The sequence below is a fragment of the Salvelinus alpinus genome, chromosome 8 (genome assembly GCF_045679555.1).
Source record: "Salvelinus alpinus chromosome 8, SLU_Salpinus.1, whole genome shotgun sequence".
In the NCBI taxonomy this organism is placed as follows: Eukaryota; Metazoa; Chordata; class Actinopteri; order Salmoniformes; family Salmonidae; genus Salvelinus; species Salvelinus alpinus.
The window spans coordinates 1,433,609-1,457,619 of NC_092093.1; the positions used below are offsets into that span (position 1 = coordinate 1,433,609).

The 24,011-nt window shown below is 45.7% G+C and overlaps 1 protein-coding gene across 3 annotated transcripts in view; it reads left to right on the plus strand.

Moving 5' to 3' along the window:
* phip (pleckstrin homology domain interacting protein) overlaps window positions 1–24,011 on the plus strand; it is a 111,074-nt gene that overhangs the window by 31,568 nt on the left and 55,495 nt on the right. For all 3 annotated transcript variants that reach the window (XM_071412409.1, XM_071412411.1, XM_071412410.1), the window contains exons 17-19: window positions 10,977–11,105; window positions 16,264–16,489; window positions 20,948–21,052. In XM_071412409.1, the coding sequence (XP_071268510.1) occupies window positions 10,977–11,105; window positions 16,264–16,489; window positions 20,948–21,052 (460 nt within the window). The remainder of the gene's footprint in view (window positions 1–10,976; window positions 11,106–16,263; window positions 16,490–20,947; window positions 21,053–24,011) is intronic.

Here is a 24,011-nt window from a genome sequence, read left to right on the forward strand (position 1 = left end):
TCTGTGTTGTCTCCAGATTGAAGGTCAAGGCCATGGGGTGGTGTTTGACTGTAATAACTCTGGTTATCTGTGTTGTCTCCAGATTGAAGGGCAAGGCCATGGGGTGGTGTTTGACTGTAATAACTCTGGTTATCTGTGTTGTCTCCAGATGGAAGGTCAAGGCCATGGGGTGGTTTTTGACTGTAATAACTCTGGTTATCTGTGTTGTCTCCAGATTGAAGGGCAAGGCCATGGGGTGGTGTTTGACTGTAATAACTCTGGTTATCTGTGTTGTCTCCAGATTGAAGGGCAAGGCCATGGGGTGGTGTTTTACTGTAATAACTCTGGTTATCTGTGTTGTCTCCAGATTGAAGGTCAAGGCCATGGGGTGGTGTTTGACTGTAATAACTCTCTGGTTATCTGTGTTGTCTCCAGATTGAAGGGCAAGGCCATGGGGTGGTGTTTGACTGTAATAACTCTCTGGTTATCTGTGTTGTCTCCAGATTGAAGGGCAAGGCCATGGGGTGGTGTTTGACTGTAATAACTCTCTGGTTATCTGTGTTGTCTCCAGATTGAAGGTCAAGGCCATGGGGTGGTGTTTGACTGTAATAACTCTCTGGTTATCTGTGTTGTCTCCAGATTGAAGGTCAAGGCCATGGGGTGGTGTTTGACTGTAATAACTCTCTGGTTATCTGTGTTGTCTCCAGATTGAAGGTCAAGGCCATGGGGTGGTGTTTGACTGTAATAACTCTCTGGTTATCTGTGTTGTCTCCAGATTGAAGGTCAAGGCCATGGGGTGGTGTTTGACTGTAATAACTCTCTGGTTATCTGTGTTGTCTCCAGATTGAAGGGCAAGGCCATGGGGTGGTGTTTGACTGTAATAACTCTCTGGTTATCTGTGTTGTCTCCAGATTGAAGGGCAAGGCCATGGGGTGGTGTTTGACTGTAATAACTCTCTGGTTATCTGTGTTGTCTCCAGATGGAAGGTCAAGGCCATGGGGTGGTGTTTGACTGTAATAACTCTCTGGTTATCTGTGTTGTCTCCAGATTGAAGGGCAAGGCCATGGGGTGGTGTTTGACTGTAATAACTCTCTGGTTATCTGTGTTGTCTCCAGATGGAAGGTCAAGGCCATGGGGTGGTGTTTGACTGTAATAACTCTCTGGTTATCTGTGTTGTCTCCAGATTGAAGGTCAAGGCCATGGGGTGGTGTTTGACTGTAATAACTCTCTGGTTATCTGTGTTGTCTCCAGATTGAAGGTCAAGGCCATGGGGTGGTGTTTGACTGTAATAACTCTCTGGTTATCTGTGTTGTCTCCAGATTGAAGGGCAAGGCCATGGGGTGGTGTTTGACTGTAATAACTCTCTGGTTATCTGTGTTGTCTCCAGATTGAAGGGCAAGGCCATGGGGTGGTGTTTGACTGTAATAACTCTCTGGTTATCTGTGTTGTCTCCAGATTGAAGGGCAAGGCCATGGGGTGGTGTTTGACTGTAATAACTCTCTGGTTATCTGTGTTGTCTCCAGATTGAAGGGCAAGGCCATGGGGTGGTGTTTGACTGTAATAACTCTCTGGTTATCTGTGTTGTCTCCAGATTGAAGGGCAAGGCCATGGGGTGGTGTTTGACTGTAATAACTCTCTGGTTATCTGTGTTGTCTCCAGATTGAAGGTCAAGGCCATGGGGTGGTGTTTGACTGTAATAACTCTGGTTATCTGTGTTGTCTCCAGATTGAAGGTCAAGGCCATGGGGTGGTGTTTGACTGTAATAACTCTCTGGTTATCTGTGTTGTCTCCAGATTGAAGGTCAAGGCCATGGGGTGGTGTTTGACTGTAATAACTCTCTGGTTATCTGTGTTGTCTCCAGATTGAAGGTCAAGGCCATGGGGTGGTGTTTGACTGTAATAACTCTCTGGTTATCTGTGTTGTCTCCAGATTGAAGGGCAAGGCCATGGGGTGGTGTTTGACTGTAATAACTCTGGTTATCTGTGTTGTCTCCAGATTGAAGGGCAAGGCCATGGGGTGGTGTTTGACTGTAATAACTCTCTGGTTATCTGTGTTGTCTCCAGATTGAAGGTCAAGGCCATGGGGTGGTGTTTGACTGTAATAACTCTCTGGTTATCTGTGTTGTCTCCAGATTGAAGGTCAAGGCCATGGGGTGGTGTTTGACTGTAATAACTCTCTGGTTATCTGTGTTGTCTCCAGATTGAAGGTCAAGGCCATGGGGTGGTGTTTGACTGTAATAACTCTCTGGTTATCTGTGTTGTCTCCAGATTGAAGGTCAAGGCCATGGGGTGGTGTTTGACTGTAATAACTCTCTGGTTATCTGTGTTGTCTCCAGATTGAAGGTCAAGGCCATGGGGTGGTGTTTGACTGTAATAACTCTCTGGTTATCTGTGTTGTCTCCAGATTGAAGGTCAAGGCCATGGGGTGGTGTTTGACTGTAATAACTCTCTGGTTATCTGTGTTGTCTCCAGATTGAAGGGCAAGGCCATGGGGTGGTGTTTGACTGTAATAACTCTCTGGTTATCTGTGTTGTCTCCAGATTGAAGGGCAAGGCCATGGGGTGGTGTTTGACTGTAATAACTCTCTGGTTATCTGTGTTGTCTCCAGATTGAAGGGCAAGGCCATGGGGTGGTGTTTGACTGTAATAACTCTCTGGTTATCTGTGTTGTCTCCAGATTGAAGGGCAAGGCCATGGGGTGGTGTTTGACTGTAATAACTCTCTGGTTATCTGTGTTGTCTCCAGATTGAAGGTCAAGGCCATGGGGTGGTGTTTGACTGTAATAACTCTCGGTTATCTGTGTTGTCTCCAGATTGAAGGTCAAGGCCATGGGGTGGTGTTTGACTGTAATAACTCTCTGGTTATCTGTGTTGTCTCCAGATTGAAGGTCAAGGCCATGGGGTGGTGTTTGACTGTAATAACTCTCTGGTTATCTGTGTTGTCTCCAGATTGAAGGTCAAGGCCATGGGGTGGTGTTTGACTGTAATAACTCTCTGGTTATCTGTGTTGTCTCCAGATTGAAGGGCAAGGCCATGGGGTGGTGTTTGACTGTAATAACTCTGGTTATCTGTGTTGTCTCCAGATTGAAGGGCAAGGCCATGGGGTGGTGTTTGACTGTAATAACTCTCTGGTTATCTGTGTTGTCTCCAGATTGAAGGGCAAGGCCATGGGGTGGTGTTTGACTGTAATAACTCTCTGGTTATCTGTGTTGTCTCCAGATTGAAGGTCAAGGCCATGGGGTGGTGTTTGACTGTAATAACTCTCTGGTTATCTGTGTTGTCTCCAGATTGAAGGTCAAGGCCATGGGGTGGTGTTTGACTGTAATAACTCTCTGGTTATCTGTGTTGTCTCCAGATTGAAGGTCAAGGCCATGGGGTGGTGTTTGACTGTAATAACTCTCTGGTTATCTGTGTTGTCTCCAGATTGAAGGTCAAGGCCATGGGGTGGTGTTTGACTGTAATAACTCTCTGGTTATCTGTGTTGTCTCCAGATTGAAGGTCAAGGCCATGGGGTGGTGTTTGACTGTAATAACTCTCTGGTTATCTGTGTTGTCTCCAGATTGAAGGTCAAGGCCATGGGGTGGTGTTTGACTGTAATAACTCTCTGGTTATCTGTGTTGTCTCCAGATTGAAGGGCAAGGCCATGGGGTGGTGTTTGACTGTAATAACTCTGGTTATCTGTGTTGTCTCCAGATTGAAGGTCAAGGCCATGGGGTGGTGTTTGACTGTAATAACTCTGGTTATCTGTGTTGTCTCCAGATTGAAGGTCAAGGCCATGGGGTGGTGTTTGACTGTAATAACTCTCTGGTTATCTGTGTTGTCTCCAGATTGAAGGTCAAGGCCATGGGGTGGTGTTTGACTGTAATAACTCTCTGGTTATCTGTGTTGTCTCCAGATTGAAGGTCAAGGCCATGGGGTGGTGTTTGACTGTAATAACTCTCTGGTTATCTGTGTTGTCTCCAGATTGAAGGGCAAGGCCATGGGGTGGTGTTTGACTGTAATAACTCTGGTTATCTGTGTTGTCTCCAGATTGAAGGGCAAGGCCATGGGGTGGTGTTTGACTGTAATAACTCTGGTTATCTGTGTTGTCTCCAGATTGAAGGGCAAGGCCATGGGGTGGTGTTTGACTGTAATAACTCTCTGGTTATCTGTGTTGTCTCCAGATTGAAGGTCAAGGCCATGGGGTGGTGTTTGACTGTAATAACTCTCTGGTTATCTGTGTTGTCTCCAGATTGAAGGTCAAGGCCATGGGGTGGTGTTTGACTGTAATAACTCTCTGGTTATCTGTGTTGTCTCCAGATTGAAGGTCAAGGCCATGGGGTGGTGTTTGACTGTAATAACTCTCTGGTTATCTGTGTTGTCTCCAGATTGAAGGTCAAGGCCATGGGGTGGTGTTTGACTGTAATAACTCTCTGGTTATCTGTGTTGTCTCCAGATTGAAGGTCAAGGCCATGGGGTGGTGTTTGACTGTAATAACTCTCTGGTTATCTGTGTTGTCTCCAGATTGAAGGTCAAGGCCATGGGGTGGTGTTTGACTGTAATAACTCTGGTTATCTGTGTTGTCTCCAGATTGAAGGGCAAGGCCATGGGGTGGTGTTTGACTGTAATAACTCTCTGGTTATCTGTGTTGTCTCCAGATTGAAGGTCAAGGCCATGGGGTGGTGTTTGACTGTAATAACTCTCTGGTTATCTGTGTTGTCTCCAGATTGAAGGTCAAGGCCATGGGGTGGTGTTTGACTGTAATAACTCTCTGGTTATCTGTGTTGTCTCCAGATTGAAGGTCAAGGCCATGGGGTGGTGTTTGACTGTAATAACTCTCTGGTTATCTGTGTTGTCTCCAGATTGAAGGTCAAGGCCATGGGGTGGTGTTTGACTGTAATAACTCTCTGGTTATCTGTGTTGTCTCCAGATTGAAGGTCAAGGCCATGGGGTGGTGTTTGACTGTAATAACTCTCTGGTTATCTGTGTTGTCTCCAGATTGAAGGTCAAGGCCATGGGGTGGTGTTTGACTGTAATAACTCTCTGGTTATCTGTGTTGTCTCCAGATTGAAGGTCAAGGCCATGGGGTGGTGTTTGACTGTAATAACTCTCTGGTTATCTGTGTTGTCTCCAGATTGAAGGTCAAGGCCATGGGGTGGTGTTTGACTGTAATAACTCTCTGGTTATCTGTGTTGTCTCCAGATTGAAGGTCAAGGCCATGGGGTGGTGTTTGACTGTAATAACTCTCTGGTTATCTGTGTTGTCTCCAGATTGAAGGTCAAGGCCATGGGGTGGTGTTTGACTGTAATAACTCTCTGGTTATCTGTGTTGTCTCCAGATTGAAGGTCAAGGCCATGGGGTGGTGTTTGACTGTAATAACTCTCTGGTTATCTGTGTTGTCTCCAGATTGAAGGGCAAGGCCATGGGGTGGTGTTTGACTGTAATAACTCTCTGGTTATCTGTGTTGTCTCCAGATTGAAGGGCAAGGCCATGGGGTGGTGTTTGACTGTAATAACTCTCTGGTTATCTGTGTTGTCTCCAGATTGAAGGTCAAGGCCATGGGGTGGTGTTTGACTGTAATAACTCTGGTTATCTGTGTTGTCTCCAGATTGAAGGTCAAGGCCATGGGGTGGTGTTTGACTGTAATAACTCTCTGGTTATCTGTGTTGTCTCCAGATTGAAGGTCAAGGCCATGGGGTGGTGTTTGATTGTAATAACTCTCTGGTTATCTGTGTTGTCTCCAGATTGAAGGGCAAGGCCATGGGGTGGTGTTTGACTGTAATAACTCTCTGGTTATCTGTGTTGTCTCCAGATTGAAGGTCAAGGCCATGGGGTGGTGTTTGACTGTAATAACTCTCTGGTTATCTGTGTTGTCTCCAGATTAAAGGTCAAGGCCATGGGGTGGTGTTTGACTGTAATAACTCTCTGGTTATCTGTGTTGTCTCCAGATTGAAGGGCAAGGCCATGGGGTGGTGTTTGACTGTAATAACTCTGGTTATCTGTGTTGTCTCCAGATGGAAGGTCAAGGCCATGGGGTGGTGTTTGACTGTAATAACTCTCTGGTTATCTGTGTTGTCTCCAGATGGAAGGTCAAGGCCATGGGGTGGTGTTTGACTGTAATAACTCTCTGGTTATCTGTGTTGTCTCCAGATGGAAGGTCAAGGCCATGGGGTGGTGTTTGACTGTAATAACTCTCTGGTTATCTGTGTTGTCTCCAGATTGAAGGTCAAGGCCATGGGGTGGTGTTTGACTGTAATAACTCTCTGGTTATCTGTGTTGTCTCCAGATTGAAGGTCAAGGCCATGGGGTGGTGTTTGACTGTAATAACTCTCTGGTTATCTGTGTTGTCTCCAGATTGAAGGTCAAGGCCATGGGGTGGTGTTTGACTGTAATAACTCTCTGGTTATCTGTGTTGTCTCCAGATTGAAGGTCAAGGCCATGGGGTGGTGTTTGACTGTAATAACTCTCTGGTTATCTGTGTTGTCTCCAGATTGAAGGGCAAGGCCATGGGGTGGTGTTTGACTGTAATAACTCTCTGGTTATCTGTGTTGTCTCCAGATTGAAGGGCAAGGCCATGGGGTGGTGTTTGACTGTAATAACTCTCTGGTTATCTGTGTTGTCTCCAGATTGAAGGGCAAGGCCATGGGGTGGTGTTTGACTGTAATGACTCTCTGGTTATCTGTGTTGTCTCCAGATTGAAGGTCAAGGCCATGGGGTGGTGTTTGACTGTAATAACTCTGGTTATCTGTGTTGTCTCCAGATTGAAGGTCAAGGCCATGGGGTGGTGTTTGACTGTAATAACTCTCTGGTTATCTGTGTTGTCTCCAGATTGAAGGTCAAGGCCATGGGGTGGTGTTTGACTGTAATAACTCTCTGGTTATCTGTGTTGTCTCCAGATTGAAGGGCAAGGCCATGGGGTGGTGTTTGACTGTAATAACTCTCTGGTTATCTGTGTTGTCTCCAGATTGAAGGTCAAGGCCATGGGGTGGTGTTTGACTGTAATAACTCTCTGGTTATCTGTGTTGTCTCCAGATTGAAGGTCAAGGCCATGGGGTGGTGTTTGACTGTAATAACTCTCTGGTTATCTGTGTTGTCTCCAGATTGAAGGTCAAGGCCATGGGGTGGTGTTTGACTGTAATAACTCTCTGGTTATCTGTGTTGTCTCCAGATTGAAGGTCAAGGCCATGGGGTGGTGTTTGACTGTAATAACTCTCTGGTTATCTGTGTTGTCTCCAGATTGAAGGGCAAGGCCATGGGGTGGTGTTTGACTGTAATAACTCTTGGTTATCTGTGTTGTCTCCAGATTGAAGGTCAAGGCCATGGGGTGGTGTTTGACTGTAATAACTCTCTGGTTATCTGTGTTGTCTCCAGATTGAAGGGCAAGGCCATGGGGTGGTGTTTGACTGTAATAACTCTGGTTATCTGTGTTGTCTCCAGATTGAAGGGCAAGGCCATGGGGTGGTGTTTGACTGTAATAACTCTGGTTATCTGTGTTGTCTCCAGATTGAAGGGCAAGGCCATGGGGTGGTGTTTGACTGTAATAACTCTGGTTATCTGTGTTGTCTCCAGATTGAAGGGCAAGGCCATGGGGTGGTGTTTGACTGTAATAACTCTGGTTATCTGTGTTGTCTCCAGATGGAAGGTCAAGGCCATGGGGTGGTGTTTGACTGTAATAACTCTCTGGTTATCTGTGTTGTCTCCAGATGGAAGGTCAAGGCCATGGGGTGGTGTTTGACTGTAATAACTCTCTGGTTATCTGTGTTGTCTCCAGATTGAAGGTCAAGGCCATGGGGTGGTGTTTGACTGTAATAACTCTCTGGTTATCTGTGTTGTCTCCAGATTGAAGGGCAAGGCCATGGGGTGGTGTTTGACTGTAATAACTCTCTGGTTATCTGTGTTGTCTCCAGATTGAAGGGCAAGTCCATGGGGTGGTGTTTGACTGTAATAACTCTGGTTATCTGTGTTGTCTCCAGGTGGAAGGGCAAGGCCATGGGGTGGTGTTTGACTGTAATAACTCTCTGGTTATCTGTGTTGTCTCCAGATTGAAGGGCAAGGCCATGGGGTGGTGTTTGACTGTAATAACTCTCTGGTTATCTGTGTTGTCTCCAGATTGAAGGGCAAGGCCATGGGGTGGCGTTTGACTGTAATAACTCTCTGGTTATCTGTGTTGTCTCCAGATTGAAGGTCAAGGCCATGGGGTGGTGTTTGACTGTAATAACTCTCTGGTTATCTGTGTTGTCTCCAGATTGAAGGGCAAGGCCATGGGGTGGTGTTTGACTGTAATAACTCTGGTTATCTGTGTTGTCTCCAGATTGAAGGGCAAGGCCATGGGGTGGTGTTTGACTGTAATAACTCTCTGGTTATCTGTGTTGTCTCCAGATTGAAGGTCAAGGCCATGGGGTGGTGTTTGACTGTAATAACTCTCTGGTTATCTGTGTTGTCTCCAGATTGAAGGTCAAGGCTATGGGGCGGTGTTTGACTGTAATAACTCTCTGGTTATCTGTGTTGTCTCCAGATTGAAGGGCAAGGCCATGGGGTGGTGTTTGACTGTAATAACTCTCTGGTTATCTGTGTTGTCTCCAGATTGAAGGGCAAGGCCATGGGGTGGTGTTTGACTGTAATAACTCTCTGGTTATCTGTGTTGTCTCCAGATTGAAGGGCAAGGCCATGGGGTGGTGTTTGACTGTAATAACTCTCTGGTTATCTGTGTTGTCTCCAGATTGAAGGTCAAGGCTATGGGGTGGTGTTTGACTGTAATAACTCTCTGGTTATCTGTGTTGTCTCCAGATGGAAGGTCAAGGCCATGGGGTGGTGTTTGACTGTAATAACTCTCTGGTTATCTGTGTTGTCTCCAGATTGAAGGTCAAGGCCATGGGGTGGTGTTTGACTGTAATAACTCTCTGGTTATCTGTGTTGTCTCCAGATTGAAGGTCAAGGCTATGGGGTGGTGTTTGACTGTAATAACTCTCTGGTTATCTGTGTTGTCTCCAGATTGAAGGTCAAGGCCATGGGGTGGTGTTTGACTGTAATAACTCTCTGGTTATCTGTGTTGTCTCCAGATTGAAGGGCAAGGCCATGGGGTGGTGTTTGACTGTAATAACTCTCTGGTTATCTGTGTTGTCTCCAGATTGAAGGGCAAGGCCATGGGGTGGTGTTTGACTGTAATAACTCTCTGGTTATCTGTGTTGTCTCCAGATTGAAGGTCAAGGCTATGGGGTGGTGTTTGACTGTAATAACTCTCTGGTTATCTGTGTTGTCTCCAGATTGAAGGTCAAGGCCATGGGGTGGTGTTTGACTGTAATAACTCTCTGGTTATCTGTGTTGTCTCCAGATTGATGGTCAAGGCCATGGGGTGGTGTTTGACTGTAATAACTCTGGTTATCTGTGTTGTCTCCAGATGGAAGGTCAAGGCCATGGGGTGGTGTTTGACTGTAATAACTCTGGTTATCTGTGTTGTCTCCAGATTGAAGGTCAAGGCCATGGGGTGGTGTTTGACTGTAATAACTCTCTGGTTATCTGTGTTGTCTCCAGATTGATGGTCAAGGCCATGGGGTGGTGTTTGACTGTAATAACTCTGGTTATCTGTGTTGTCTCCAGATTGAAGGTCAAGGCCATGGGGTGGTGTTTGACTGTAATAACTCTGGTTATCTGTGTTGTCTCCAGATTGAAGGTCAAGGCCATGGGGTGGTGTTTGACTGTAATAACTCTCTGGTTATCTGTGTTGTCTCCAGATTGAAGGTCAAGGCCATGGGGTGGTGTTTGACTGTAATAACTCTGGTTATCTGTGTTGTCTCCAGATTGAAGGGCAAGGCCATGGGGTGGTGTTTGACTGTAATAACTCTCTGGTTATCTGTGTTGTCTCCAGATTGAAGGGCAAGGCCATGGGGTGGTGTTTGACTGTAATAACTCTCTGGTTATCTGTGTTGTCTCCAGATTGAAGGGCAAGGCCATGGGGTGGTGTTTGACTGTAATAACTCTCTGGTTATCTGTGTTGTCTCCAGATTGAAGGGCAAGGCCATGGGGTGGTGTTTGACTGTAATAACTCTCTGGTTATCTGTGTTGTCTCCAGATTGAAGGGCAAGGCCATGGGGTGGTGTTTGACTGTAATAACTCTCTGGTTATCTGTGTTGTCTCCAGATTGAAGGGCAAGGCCATGGGGTGGTGTTTGACTGTAATAACTCTCTGGTTATCTGTGTTGTCTCCAGATTGAAGGGCAAGGCCATGGGGTGGTGTTTGACTGTAATAACTCTCTGGTTATCTGTGTTGTCTCCAGATTGAAGGGCAAGGCCATGGGGTGGTGTTTGACTGTAATAACTCTCTGGTTATCTGTGTTGTCTCCAGATTGAAGGTCAAGGCTATGGGGTGGTGTTTGACTGTAATAACTCTCTGGTTATCTGTGTTGTCTCCAGATTGAAGGTCAAGGCCATGGGGTGGTGTTTGACTGTAATAACTCTCTGGTTATCTGTGTTGTCTCCAGATTGAAGGTCAAGGCCATGGGGTGGTGTTTGACTGTAATAACTCTCTGGTTATCTGTGTTGTCTCCAGATTGAAGGGCAAGGCCATGGGGTGGTGTTTGACTGTAATAACTCTCTGGTTATCTGTGTTGTCTCCAGATTGAAGGTCAAGGCTATGGGGCGGTGTTTGACTGTAATAACTCTCTGGTTATCTGTGTTGTCTCCAGATTGAAGGTCAAGGCCATGGGGTGGTGTTTGACTGTAATAACTCTCTGGTTATCTGTGTTGTCTCCAGATTGAAGGTCAAGGCCATGGGGTGGTGTTTGACTGTAATAACTCTCTGGTTATCTGTGTTGTCTCCAGATTGAAGGTCAAGGCTATGGGGCGGTGTTTGACTGTAATAACTCTCTGGTTATCTGTGTTGTCTCCAGATTGAAGGTCAAGGCTATGGGGCGGTGTTTGACTGTAATAACTCTCTGGTTATCTGTGTTGTCTCCAGATTGAAGGTCAAGGCTATGGGGTGGTGTTTGACTGTAATAACTCTCTGGTTATCTGTGTTGTCTCCAGATTGAAGGTCAAGGCCATGGGGCGGTGTTTGACTGTAAGTGTAGTCCTGATGGACAGCACTTCGCTGCTACAGACTCACATGGTCACCTGCTCATCTTTGGTTTTGGATCCAGCAGCAAGTACGACAAGGTACACACTAGGAGTCTACTACCCCTATACTATATTACTACTACAACCACTACTGGACCAGATCAACACGTCTGTATCCCTCCCTCAGATAGAGGACCAGATGTCCTGTATACCTCCCTCAGATAGAGGACCAGATGTCCTGTATACCTCCCTCAGATAGAGGACCAGATGTTCTTCCATACTGACTACCTCCCTCCCTCAGATAGCGGACCAGATGTTCTTCCATACTGACTACCTCCCTCCCTCAGATAGCGGACCAGATGTTCTTCCATACTGACTACCTCCCTCCCTCAGATAGCAGACCAGATGTTCTTCCATACTGACTACCTCCCTCAGATAGCGGACCAGATGTTCTTCCATACTGACTACCTCCCTCCCTCAGATAGAGGACCAGATGTTCTTCCATACTGACTACCTCCCTCCCTCAGATAGAGGACCAGATGTTCTTCCATACTGACTACCTCCCTCCCTCAGATAGCAGACCAGATGTTCTTCCATACTGACTACCTCCCTCAGATAGCAGACCAGATGTTCTTCCATACTGACTACCTCCCTCCCTCAGATAGCGGACCAGATGTTCTTCCATACTGACTACCTCCCTCAGATAGCAGACCAGATGTTCTTCCATACTGACTACCTCCCTCCCTCAGATAGCAGACCAGATGTTCTTCCATACTGACTACCTCCCTCCCTCAGATAGCAGACCAGATGTTCTTCCATACTGACTACCTCCCTCAGATAGCGGACCAGATGTTCTTCCATACTGACTACCTCCCTCCCTCAGATAGCAGACCAGATGTTCTTCCATACTGACTACCTCCCTCCCTCAGATAGCGGACCAGATGTTCTTCCATACTGACTACCTCCCTCCCTCAGATAGCAGACCAGATGTTCTTCCATACTGACTACCTCCCTCCCTCAGATAGCGGACCAGATGTTCTTCCATACTGACTACCTCCCTCCCTCAGATAGCAGACCAGATGTTCTTCCATACTGACTACCTCCCTCCCTCAGATAGCGGACCAGATGTTCTTCCATACTGACTACCTCCCTCCCTCAGATAGCAGACCAGATGTTCTTCCATACTGACTACCTCCCTCCCTCAGATAGCAGACCAGATGTTCTTCCATACTGACTACCTCCCTCCCTCAGATAGCAGACCAGATGTTCTTCCATACTGACTACCTCCCTCCCTCAGATAGCAGACCAGATGTTCTTCCATACTGACGTGACCAGATGTTCTTCCATACTGACTACCTCCCTCAGATAGCAGACCAGATGTTCTTCCATACTGACTACCTCCCTCCCTCAGATAGCAGACCAGATGTTCTTCCATACTGACTACCTCCCTCCCTCAGATAGCAGACCAGATGTTCTTCCATACTGACTACCTCCCTCCCTCAGATAGCAGACCAGATGTTCTTCCATACTGACTACCTCCCTCCCTCAGATAGCAGACCAGATGTTCTTCCATACTGACTACCTCCCTCCCTCAGATAGCGGACCAGATGTTCTTCCATACTGACTACCTCCCTCCCTCAGATAGCAGACCAGATGTTCTTCCATACTGACTACCTCCCTCCCTCAGATAGCGGACCAGATGTTCTTCCATACTGACTACCTCCCTCCCTCAGATAGCAGACCAGATGTTCTTCCATACTGACTACCTCCCTCCCTCAGATAGCAGACCAGATGTTCTTCCATACTGACTACCTCCCTCCCTCAGATAGCAGACCAGATGTTCTTCCATACTGACTACCTCCCTCCCTCAGATAGCAGACCAGATGTTCTTCCATACTGACTACCTCCCTCCCTCAGATAGCAGACCAGATGTTCTTCCATACTGACTACCTCCCTCCCTCAGATAGCAGACCAGATGTTCTTCCATACTGACTACCTCCCTCCCTCAGATAGCAGACCAGATGTTCTTCCATACTGACTACCTCCCTCCCTCAGATAGCAGACCAGATGTTCTTCCATACTGACTACCTCCCTCCCTCAGATAGCAGACCAGATGTTCTTCCATACTGACTACCTCCCTCCCTCAGATAGCAGACCAGATGTTCTTCCATACTGACTACCTCCCTCCCTCAGATAGCAGACCAGATGTTCTTCCATACTGACTACCTCCCTCCCTCAGATAGCAGACCAGATGTTCTTCCATACTGACTACCTCCCTCCCTCAGATAGCGGACCAGATGTTCTTCCATACTGACTACCTCCCTCCCTCAGATAGCAGACCAGATGTTCTTCCATACTGACTACCTCCCTCCCTCAGATAGCAGACCAGATGTTCTTCCATACTGACTACCTCCCTCAGATAGCAGACCAGATGTTCTTCCATACTGACTACCTCCCTCCCTCAGATAGCAGACCAGATGTTCTTCCATACTGACTACCTCCCTCCCTCAGATAGCAGACCAGATGTTCTTCCATACTGACTACCTCCCTCCCTCAGATAGCAGACCAGATGTTCTTCCATACTGACTACCTCCCTCCCTCAGATAGCAGACCAGATCTTCTTCCATACTGACTACCTCCCTCAGATAGCAGACCAGATGTTCTTCCATACTGACTACCTCCCTCCCTCAGATAGCAGACCAGATGTTCTTCCATACTGACTACCTCCCTCCCTCAGATAGCGGACCAGATGTTCTTCCATACTGACTACCTCCCTCCCTCAGATAGCAGACCAGATGTTCTTCCATACTGACTACCTCCCTCCCTCAGATAGCGGACCAGATGTTCTTCCATACTGACTACCTCCCTCCCTCAGATAGCGGACCAGATGTTCTTCCATACTGACTACCTCCCTCCCTCAGATAGCAGACCAGATGTTCTTCCATACTGACTACCTCCCTCAGATAGCAGACCAGATGTTCTTCCATACTGACTACCTCCCTCCCTCAGATAGCAGACCAGATGTTCTTCCATACTGACTACCTCCCTCCCTCAGATAGCAGACCAGATGTTCTTCCATACTGACTACCTCCCTCCCTCAGATAGCGGACCAGATGTTCTTCCATACTGACTACCTCCCTCAGATAGCAGACCAGATGTTCTTCCATACTGACTACCTCCCTCCCTCAGATAGCAGACCAGATGTTCTTCCATACTGACTACCTCCCTCAGATAGCGGACCAGATGTTCTTCCATACTGACTACCTCCCTCCCTCAGATAGCAGACCAGATGTTCTTCCATACTGACTACCTCCCTCAGATAGCGGACCAGATGTTCTTCCATACTGACTACCTCCCTCCCTCAGATAGCAGACCAGATGTTCTTCCATACTGACTACCTCCCTCAGATAGCGGACCAGATGTTCTTCCATACTGACTACCTCCCTCCCTCAGATAGCGGACCAGATGTTCTTCCATACTGACTACCTCCCTCCCTCAGATAGCAGACCAGATGTTCTTCCATACTGACTACCTCCCTCCCTCAGATAGCAGACCAGATGTTCTTCCATACTGACTACCTCCCTCCCTCAGATAGCAGACCAGATGTTCTTCCATACTGACTACCTCCCTCCCTCAGATAGCAGACCAGATGTTCTTCCATACTGACTACCTCCCTCAGATAGCGGACCAGATGTTCTTCCATACTGACTACCTCCCTCCCTCAGATAGCGGACCAGATGTTCTTCCATACTGACTACCTCCCTCCCTCAGATAGCAGACCAGATGTTCTTCCATACTGACTACCTCCCTCCCTCAGATAGCGGACCAGATGTTCTTCCATACTGACTACCTCCCTCCCTCAGATAGCAGACCAGATGTTCTTCCATACTGACTACCTCCCTCAGATAGCGGACCAGATGTTCTTCCATACTGACTACCTCCCTCCCTCAGATAGCAGACCAGATGTTCTTCCATACTGACTACCTCCCTCCCTCAGATAGCAGACCAGATGTTCTTCCATACTGACTACCTCCCTCCCTCAGATAGCAGACCAGATGTTCTTCCATACTGACTACCTCCCTCCCTCAGATAGCGGACCAGATGTTCTTCCATACTGACTACCTCCCTCCCTCAGATAGCAGACCAGATGTTCTTCCATACTGACTACCTCCCTCAGATAGAGGACCAGATGTTCTTCCATACTGACTACCTCCCTCCCTCAGATAGCAGACCAGATGTTCTTCCATACTGACTACCTCCCTCCCTCAGATAGCGGACCAGATGTTCTTCCATACTGACTACCTCCCTCAGATAGCGGACCAGATGTTCTTCCATACTGACTACCTCCCTCCCTCAGATAGCGGACCAGATGTTCTTCCATACTGACTACCTCCCTCCCTCAGATAGCAGACCAGATGTTCTTCCATACTGACTACCTCCCTCAGATAGCGGACCAGATGTTCTTCCATACTGACTACCTCCCTCCCTCAGATAGCGGACCAGATGTTCTTCCATACTGACTACCTCCCTCCCTCAGATAGCGGACCAGATGTTCTTCCATACTGACTACCTCCCTCCCTCAGATAGCGGACCAGATGTTCTTCCATACTGACTACCTCCCTCCCTCAGATAGCGGACCAGATGTTCTTCCATACTGACTACCTCCCTCCCTCAGATAGCAGACCAGATGTTCTTCCATACTGACTACCTCCCTCCCTCAGATAGCAGACCAGATGTTCTTCCATACTGACTACCTCCCTCCCTCAGATAGCGGACCAGATGTTCTTCCATACTGACTACCTCCCTCAGATAGCAGACCAGATGTTCTTCCATACTGACTACCTCCCTCCCTCAGATAGCAGACCAGATGTTCTTCCATACTGACTACCTCCCTCCCTCAGATAGCAGACCAGATGTTCTTCCATACTGACTACCTCCCTCAGATAGCGGACCAGATGTTCTTCCATACTGACTACCTCCCTCAGATAGCGGACCAGATGTTCTTCCATACTGACTACCTCCCTCCCTCAGATAGCGGACCAGATGTTCTACCATACTGACTACCTCCCTCAGATAGCGGACCAGATGTTCTTCCATACTGACTACCTCCCTCCCTCAGATAGCAGACCAGATGTTCTTCCATACTGACTACCTCCCTCCCTCAGATAGCAGACCAGATGTTCTTCCATACTGACTACCTCCCTCCCTCAGATAGCAGACCAGATGTTCTTCCATACTGACTACCTCCCTCCCTCAGATAGCAGACCAGATGTTCTTCCATACTGACTACCGCCCGTTGATCCGTGATGTACATAACTACGTGTTGGACGAGCAGACCCAGCAGGCACCACACCTCATGCCCCCTCCCTTCCTGGTGGACGTGGACGGGAACCCCCACCCTCCTCCATACCAGCGCCTCGTACCCGGACGGGAGAGCTGCAGAGACCAACAGCTCATACCACAGATGGGAGTCACCTCCTCAGGTACACACACACACACACACACACACACACACACACACACACACACACACACACACACACACACACACACAGTCAGTTTGGTGTCTTCTCAGGTACACACACCCAGTCAGTTTGGTGTCTCCTCAGGTACACACACCCAGTCAGTTTGGTGTCTCCTCAGGTACACACACCCAGTCAGTTTGGTGTCTCCTCAGGTACACACACACACACGGTCAGTTTGGTGTCTCCTCAGGTACACACACACACCCAGTCAGTTTGGTGTCTCCTCAGGTATACACACACACTCAGTCAGTTTGGTGTCTCCTCAGGTATACACACACACTCAGTCAGTTTGGTGTCTCCTCAGGTACACACACACACCCAGTCAGTTTGGTGTCTCCTCAGGTACACACACACACCCAGTCAGTTTGGTGTCTCCTCAGGTACACACACACACACCCAGTCAGTTTGGTGTCTCCTCAGGTACACACACACACCCAGTCAGTTTGGTGTCTCCTCAGGTACACACACACACCCAGTCAGTTTGGTGTCTCCTCAGGTACACACACACACCCAGTCAGTTTGGTGTCTCCTCAGGTACACACACACACCCAGTCAGTTTGGTGTCTCCTCAGGTACACACACCCAGTCAGTTTGGTGTCTCCTCAGGTACACACACACACCCAGTCAGTTTGGTGTCTCCTCAGGTACACACACACAGTCAGTTTGGTGTCTCCTCAGGTACACACACACACCCAGTCAGTTTGGTGTCTCCTCAGGTACACACACACACCCAGTCAGTTTGGTGTCTCCTCAGGTACACACACACACCCAGTCAGTTTGGTGTCTCCTCAGGGAAAGTCCTCCATATGTCCTTGAAGATCCTCTTACTCAAACAATCTGTTTCTCCATAGAGACAAGTTAGTGGTGGCTTACCTTCTGTGATTGTATGTTTTGCTGTACTATTAGCATGACTGTACTATTAGCCTGACTGTACTGTTAGCCTGTCTGTACTATTAGCCTGTCTGTACTGTTAGCCTGTCTGTACTATTAGCCTGTCTGTACTATTAGCATGACTGTACTATTAGCCTGTCTGTACTATTAGCCTGTCTGTACTATTAGCCTGACTGTACTGTTAGCCTGTCTGTACTATTAGCCTGTCTGTACTATTAGCATGACTGTACTATTAGCCTGTCTGTACTATTAGCCTGTCTGTACTATTAGCCTGACTGTACTGTTAGCCTGTCTGTACTATTAGCCTGTCTGTACTATTAGCATGACTGTACTATTAGCCTGTCTGTACTATTAGCCTGTCTGTACTATTAGCCTGACTGTACTGTTAGCCTGTCTGTACTGTTAGCCTGTCTGTACTATTAGCCTGTCTGTACTATTAGCCTGTCTGTACTATTAGCCTGACTGTACTATTAGCATGACTGTACTATTAGCCTGACTGTACTGTTAGCCTGACTGTACTGTTAGCCTGTCTGTACTGTTAGCCTGTCTGTACTATTAGCCTGACTGTACTGTTAGCCTGACTGTACTGTTAGCCTGACTGTACTATTAGCCTGACTGTACTATTAGCCTGTCTGTACCATTAGCCTGTCTGTACTATTAGCCTGTCTGTACCATTAGCCTGTCTGTACCATTAGCTTGTCTGTACCGTTAGCCTGACTGTACTGTTAGCCTGACTGTACTATTAGCCTGTCTGTACCATTAGCCTGTCTGTACCATTAGCTTGACTGTACGTTAGCCTGACTGTACTGTTAGCCTGACTGTACTGTTAGCCTGTCTGTACTGTTAGCCTGACTGTACTATTAGCCTGACTGTACTATTAGCCTGACTGTACTGTTAGCCTGACTGTACTGTTAGCCTGTCTGTACTGTTAGCCTGTCTGTACTGTTAGCCTGTCTGTACTGTTAGCCTGTCTGTACTGTTAGCCTGTCTGTACTGTTAGCCTGTCTGTACTGTTAGCATGACTGTACTGTTAGCCTGACTGTACTGTTAAACCTGTCTGTACTGTTAGCCTGTCTGTACTGTTAGCCTGTCTGTACTGTTAGCCTGTCTGTACTGTTAGCCTGTCTGTACTGTTAGCCTGTCTGTACTGTTAGCCTGTCTGTACTGTTAGCCTGACTGCTCTGTCGTTTGGATGATGTTGTTTGTGGTGAAAAGAAGCTCGTCAGCGATTGGATCGTCTCTAACCAATAGTATCAAACCACAGTATCAAAGCCAATTGAAACGCTGCTTAACCCATGTGTCTTCCGGGTCTGGCCCAACCCATTGGTTTCTGGACCAATCAGATGGCCCATTCAGTGAGGTACTCAGATCCAGACTCAATGCGGAGAAACAACGTCAGTGGGCGTGGCGTAGCGTTTGGGCGGAGCAAGGAGTCTGGGTAGCCAGGCAATAACATATCTGTGTCTCTGTATGTGTCTGAACAGGCTGTAGAGAGAGTCTTTCTCCAACATGAGACAACAAGTATTCAACCACCTTGTTATGACAAGCCTAAATAAGTTCAGGATTAAACATTTGCTTAACACGTCACATAATAAGTTTAATGGACTCACTCTGTTTGCAATAATAGTGTTTAACATGATTTTTGAATGACTACCTCATCTCTGTACCCCACACATATAATTATCTGTAAGGTCCCTCAGTCGAGCAGTGCATTTCAAACACAGATTCAACCACAAAGACCAGGGAGGTTTTCCAAATGCCTCGCTGAGGGAAGGCACCTATTGGTAGATGGGTAAAAAAAAAAAAATCTGACCTTGAATATCCCTTTGAGCAGTTATTAATTACACTCTGGATGGTGTATCAATACACCCAGTCACTACAAAGATACAGGCGTCCTTCCTAACTCAGTCACCGGGGAGGAAGGAAACCACTCAGGGATTTCACAATGAGGCCAATGGTGACTTTAAAACAGTTTAAAACCTCTTGGCGCACGGATCCCTTTAACGGGATCATTTTCGTAAACAACCGCTGAATTGCAGAGCGCCAAATTCCAATAAAATACTAAAAATATTTATTTTCATGAAATCACAAGTGAAATATAGCAAAACACAGCTTAGCTTGTTGTTAATCCACCTATCGTGTCAGATTTTGAAAATATGCTTTACAGCGAAAGCAATCCAAGCGTTTCTGAGTTTATCGATCACGAGACAAAACATTACGAACAGCTAGCAGCAATGTAGATTGGTCAGAAAAGTCCGAAAAGCAATAAAATGAATCGCTTACCTTTGATGATCTTCGGATGTTTGCACTCACGAGACTCCCAGTTACTCGATAAATATTATTTTTATATCCAAAAACCTCCATTTGGTTGGTGCGTTATGTTCAGAAATCAACAGGATCCAGCAGTCATGAAGGGAAGACGAAAATTCCAAATGGTATCCGTAAAGTTCGTAGAAACATGTCAAACGTTTTTTATAATCAATCCTCAGGTTGTTTTTAACATAACTAATCGATCATATTTCAACCGGACTGTAAACTATCAATACTAGAGAGAAAGAAAATGTCGAGCAACAACTTTCGCGCGCATAAACTAATCAAAGGACACCTGGTCATCCACTGACGCGTTTTGATAAATCTCGCTAATTTTTCAGAATAAAAGCCTGAAACTATGTCTAAAGCCTGTTCACAACCTGTGGACGCCATCGGGAAAGGAATCTGGTTGATATCCCTTTAAATGGAGGATAGGCAGGCAATGGAACAGGGACTTTTCAAAATAAGAGCCACTTCCGGGTTGGATTTCCTCAGGTTTTCGCCTGCAAAATCAGTTCTGTTATACTCACAGACAATATTTTAACAGTTTTGGAAATTTTAGAGTGTTTTCTATCCTAATCTGTAATTTATATGCATATTCTAGCATCTGGGCCTGAGAAATAGGCCGTTTACATTGGGAACTAATTTCTCCTGAATACAAAGTGTTATGTTTGGAGCAAATCCAATACAACACATCACTGAGTACCACCCTCCATATCTTCAAGCATAGTGGTGGCTGCATCATGTTATGGGTATGCTTGTAATTGTTAAGGACTGGGGTTTTTCAGAATAAAACTCCCTACAGGCAAATTCCTAGAGGAAAACCCAGTTCAGTCTGCTTTCCACCAGACACTGGGAGATTAGTTCACCTTTCAGCAGGACAACAACCTAAAACACAAGGCCAAATCTACACCGTAGTTGCTTACCAAGAAGAAATACACAACGCGCAGTTTGGAATTAACGATCAATGGAAATAGTTTTTTTTTCTGTAATAGGGAATTACTGATCATCAAGGCAAAGGGTGGCTATTTGAAGAATCGCATATATAAAATATATTTTGATTTGTTACACACTTTTTTGGTTACTACATGATTCCATATGTGTTATTTCATAGTTTTAAAAAGCCCTTGAATTAGTAGGTGTTCTAAAACTTTTGACCGGTAGTGTATATATTAATTAAGCATGTGTCCCTCTCTCTCTCTGTCTCTGTATTAGGTTTGAACCAGGTGGTCAGTGAACAGGCGTCCCGTCTAGACAACATGATCCACAGACTGCAGCAGGAGCAGGACCAGAGACTGTCTACAGACACACCTAGCAGAGGTAAACACACCGCAGAGGAAGGTTTTAATCACACAGACGGTACCAGTCAAAAGTTTGGACAAACTCCATCACTCTCCTTCTTGGTCAAATAGCCCTTACACAGCCTGGAGGTGTGTTGAGTCATTGTCCTGTTGGAAAAACAAATAATTGTCCCACTATGCGTAGTTGGGATGGTGTATCGCTGCAGAATGCTGTGGTAGCCATGCTGGTTAAGTGTGCCTTGAATTCTAAATAAGTCACATACAGTGTCACCAGCAAAGCACCATCACACCTCCTCCTCCATGCTTCACAGTGGGAACCACACATGCGGAGATCATCCGTTTACCTACTCTGCGTCTCACAGACACTGCGGTTGGAACCAAAAATATAACATTTGGTCTCATCAGACTAAAGAACAGATTTCCACCAGTCTAATGTCCATTGCTCATGTTTCTTGGCCCAAGCAAGTCTCTTCTTCTTATTGGTGTCCTTTAGTAGTGGTTTCTTTGCAGCAATTCGACCATGAAGACCTGATTCACACAGTCTCCTCTGAACAGTTGATGTTGAGATGTCTCTGTTACGTGAACTCTGTGAAGCATTTATTTGGGCTGCCATTTCTGAGTTTGGTAACTCTAATGAACTTATCCTCTGCAGCAGAGGTAACTCTGGGTCTTTCCTGTGGCGGTCCTCATGAGAGCCAGTTTCATCATAGCTCTTGATGGTTTTGCGACTGCACTTAAAGAAATATTCAAAGTTCTTGACATTTTCCGGATTGACTGACCTTCATGTCTTCTTGCAACTATAGGGGGTGCTGTTCCGCATTAGCATATTTGGGTCTCCAAATTAAACTGCCTCGTGCTAAATTCTTGATCGTACAATATGCATATTATTGTTATTATTGGATAGAAAACACTTTCTAGTTTCTATAAGCGTTGGAATTTTGTCTCTGAGTGGTACAGAACAATATCTACAGCACTTTTCATGACAGGGGTCAGATTTCAGAAATTTTTACCCCTGATCTGGAGTCTGTTTTTAAGGCGACAGTGAATGCTATGAAGAAACCGACACTGCCTACGTCTTCCTCTGGGTGTCTGTACGTCATCACGTTTTGAATGGAATCGATTGCACAATCCCAGCCCATACAAAACCACAAAACGTGGGAGTACACTCTCTTTTGTTCGCGCGTCACAAGCGGGATGGACATCGGACTTGCCTCATTCCAAATCGTTGTTTAACCAGTAATATTTCTCTGGTCATGTTTTTACTCGTTATAGTTGTTAAAAACATCATAATGTAGTTAATTTGAACCGTTTTATAGCAATTTATATCCGTTTAGTGCGATTCTGAGGAATTTCTTTGTAGTGCACTTTTTAGCTTTGGGAACGTTTCGGGGGTCTCGGTCGTTGGTAGTGGACATTTCGAAGGACAGAGGACATCTATCGACCAAAAGAAATTTATAACATAGAAAGGATACATTGCCCAAGAATCTGATGGAAGAACAGCTCAAAGTAAGCAATATTTAATATGATAAATCGTTGTTCTGTCGAAATATTTTAAACGCATATTTCGCCATTTTGTTTGGTATAGCTTCACTTGGCGAACCCTGTATTGAAAAGTAAGGATAATTTTAAAAATGTAAGTCAGCGGTTGCATTAAGAACTAATTTGTCTTTCGATTCCTGTCAACCCTGTATTTTTTAGTCAAGTATATGATTAGCTTTCAATTAAACTAGATCACTCTGATAGATGACGTCAGACATATTGAGGCTTGAGTTGTGACTATTTCCATTGTATAACCACGGTTTTGTATGGCTAAATATGCACATTTTCGAACAAACTGTATATGTATGTTGTAAAATGATGTTACAGGAGTGTCATCGGAAGAATTCTGAGAAGGTTAGTGAAAAAATTAATATATTTTGGCGATGATAACGTTATAGCTCCCTTTGCCTTGAATTCATGCTCTACTAACGTTTGCACATGTGGTATGCTAACTTATCGATTTATTGTGTTTTCGCTGAAAAACGCTTAGAAAATCTGAAATATGGTCTGAAATCACAAGAACTGTGTCTTTCCATTGCTATGCTTTGTCTATTTTTATGAAATGTTTTATGATGAGTAAATTGGTCATACACGTTGCTCTATCTAGTAATTCTAGTCGATTTGTGATGGTCGGTGCAATTGTAAACTGTGATTTCTACCTGAAATATGCACTTTTTTCTAACAACACCTATCCTATACCATAAATATGTTATCAGACTGTCATCTGATGAGTTTTTTTCTTGGTTTGTGGCTATCAATATCTTAGTTTAGCCGAATTGGTGATAGCTAGTGGTGGAGAGAGAAAATGGTGGACAAAGAAAGATGGTGTATTTTGCTAACGTGGTTAGCTAATAGATTTACATATTGTGTCTTCCCTGTAAAACATTTTAAAAAACAGAAATGATGGGTTTATTCACAAGATCTGTATCTTTCATCTGGTGTCTTGGACTTGTGATTTAATGATATTTAGATGCTACTATTTACTTGTGAAGCTATGCTAGCTATGCTAATCAGTGTGGGGGGGGTGGGGGGTGCTCCCGGATCCGGGTTTCTGAGGCAGTAGAAGTTAAAGTAATGATGAACTGTTGTTTCTCTTTGCTTATTTGAGCTGTTCTTGCCATAATATGGACTTAAGCCCTATTTTGAAAATACCATCTTCTATAAACTAGCCCTACCTTGTCACAACACAACTGATTGTCTCAAACATATTAAGACGGAAAGAAATTCCACAAATTAACTTTTAACAAGGCACACCTATTAATTGAAATGCATTCCAGGTGACTACCTCATGAAGCTGGTTGAGAGAATGCCAAGAGTGTGTAAAGCTGTCATCAAGGCAAAGGGTGGCTACTTTGAAGAATATAAAATAGTAAATATATTTTGATTTGTTTAACATTTGATTTGTTAAACTTTTTTTTGGTTACTACATGATTCCATAT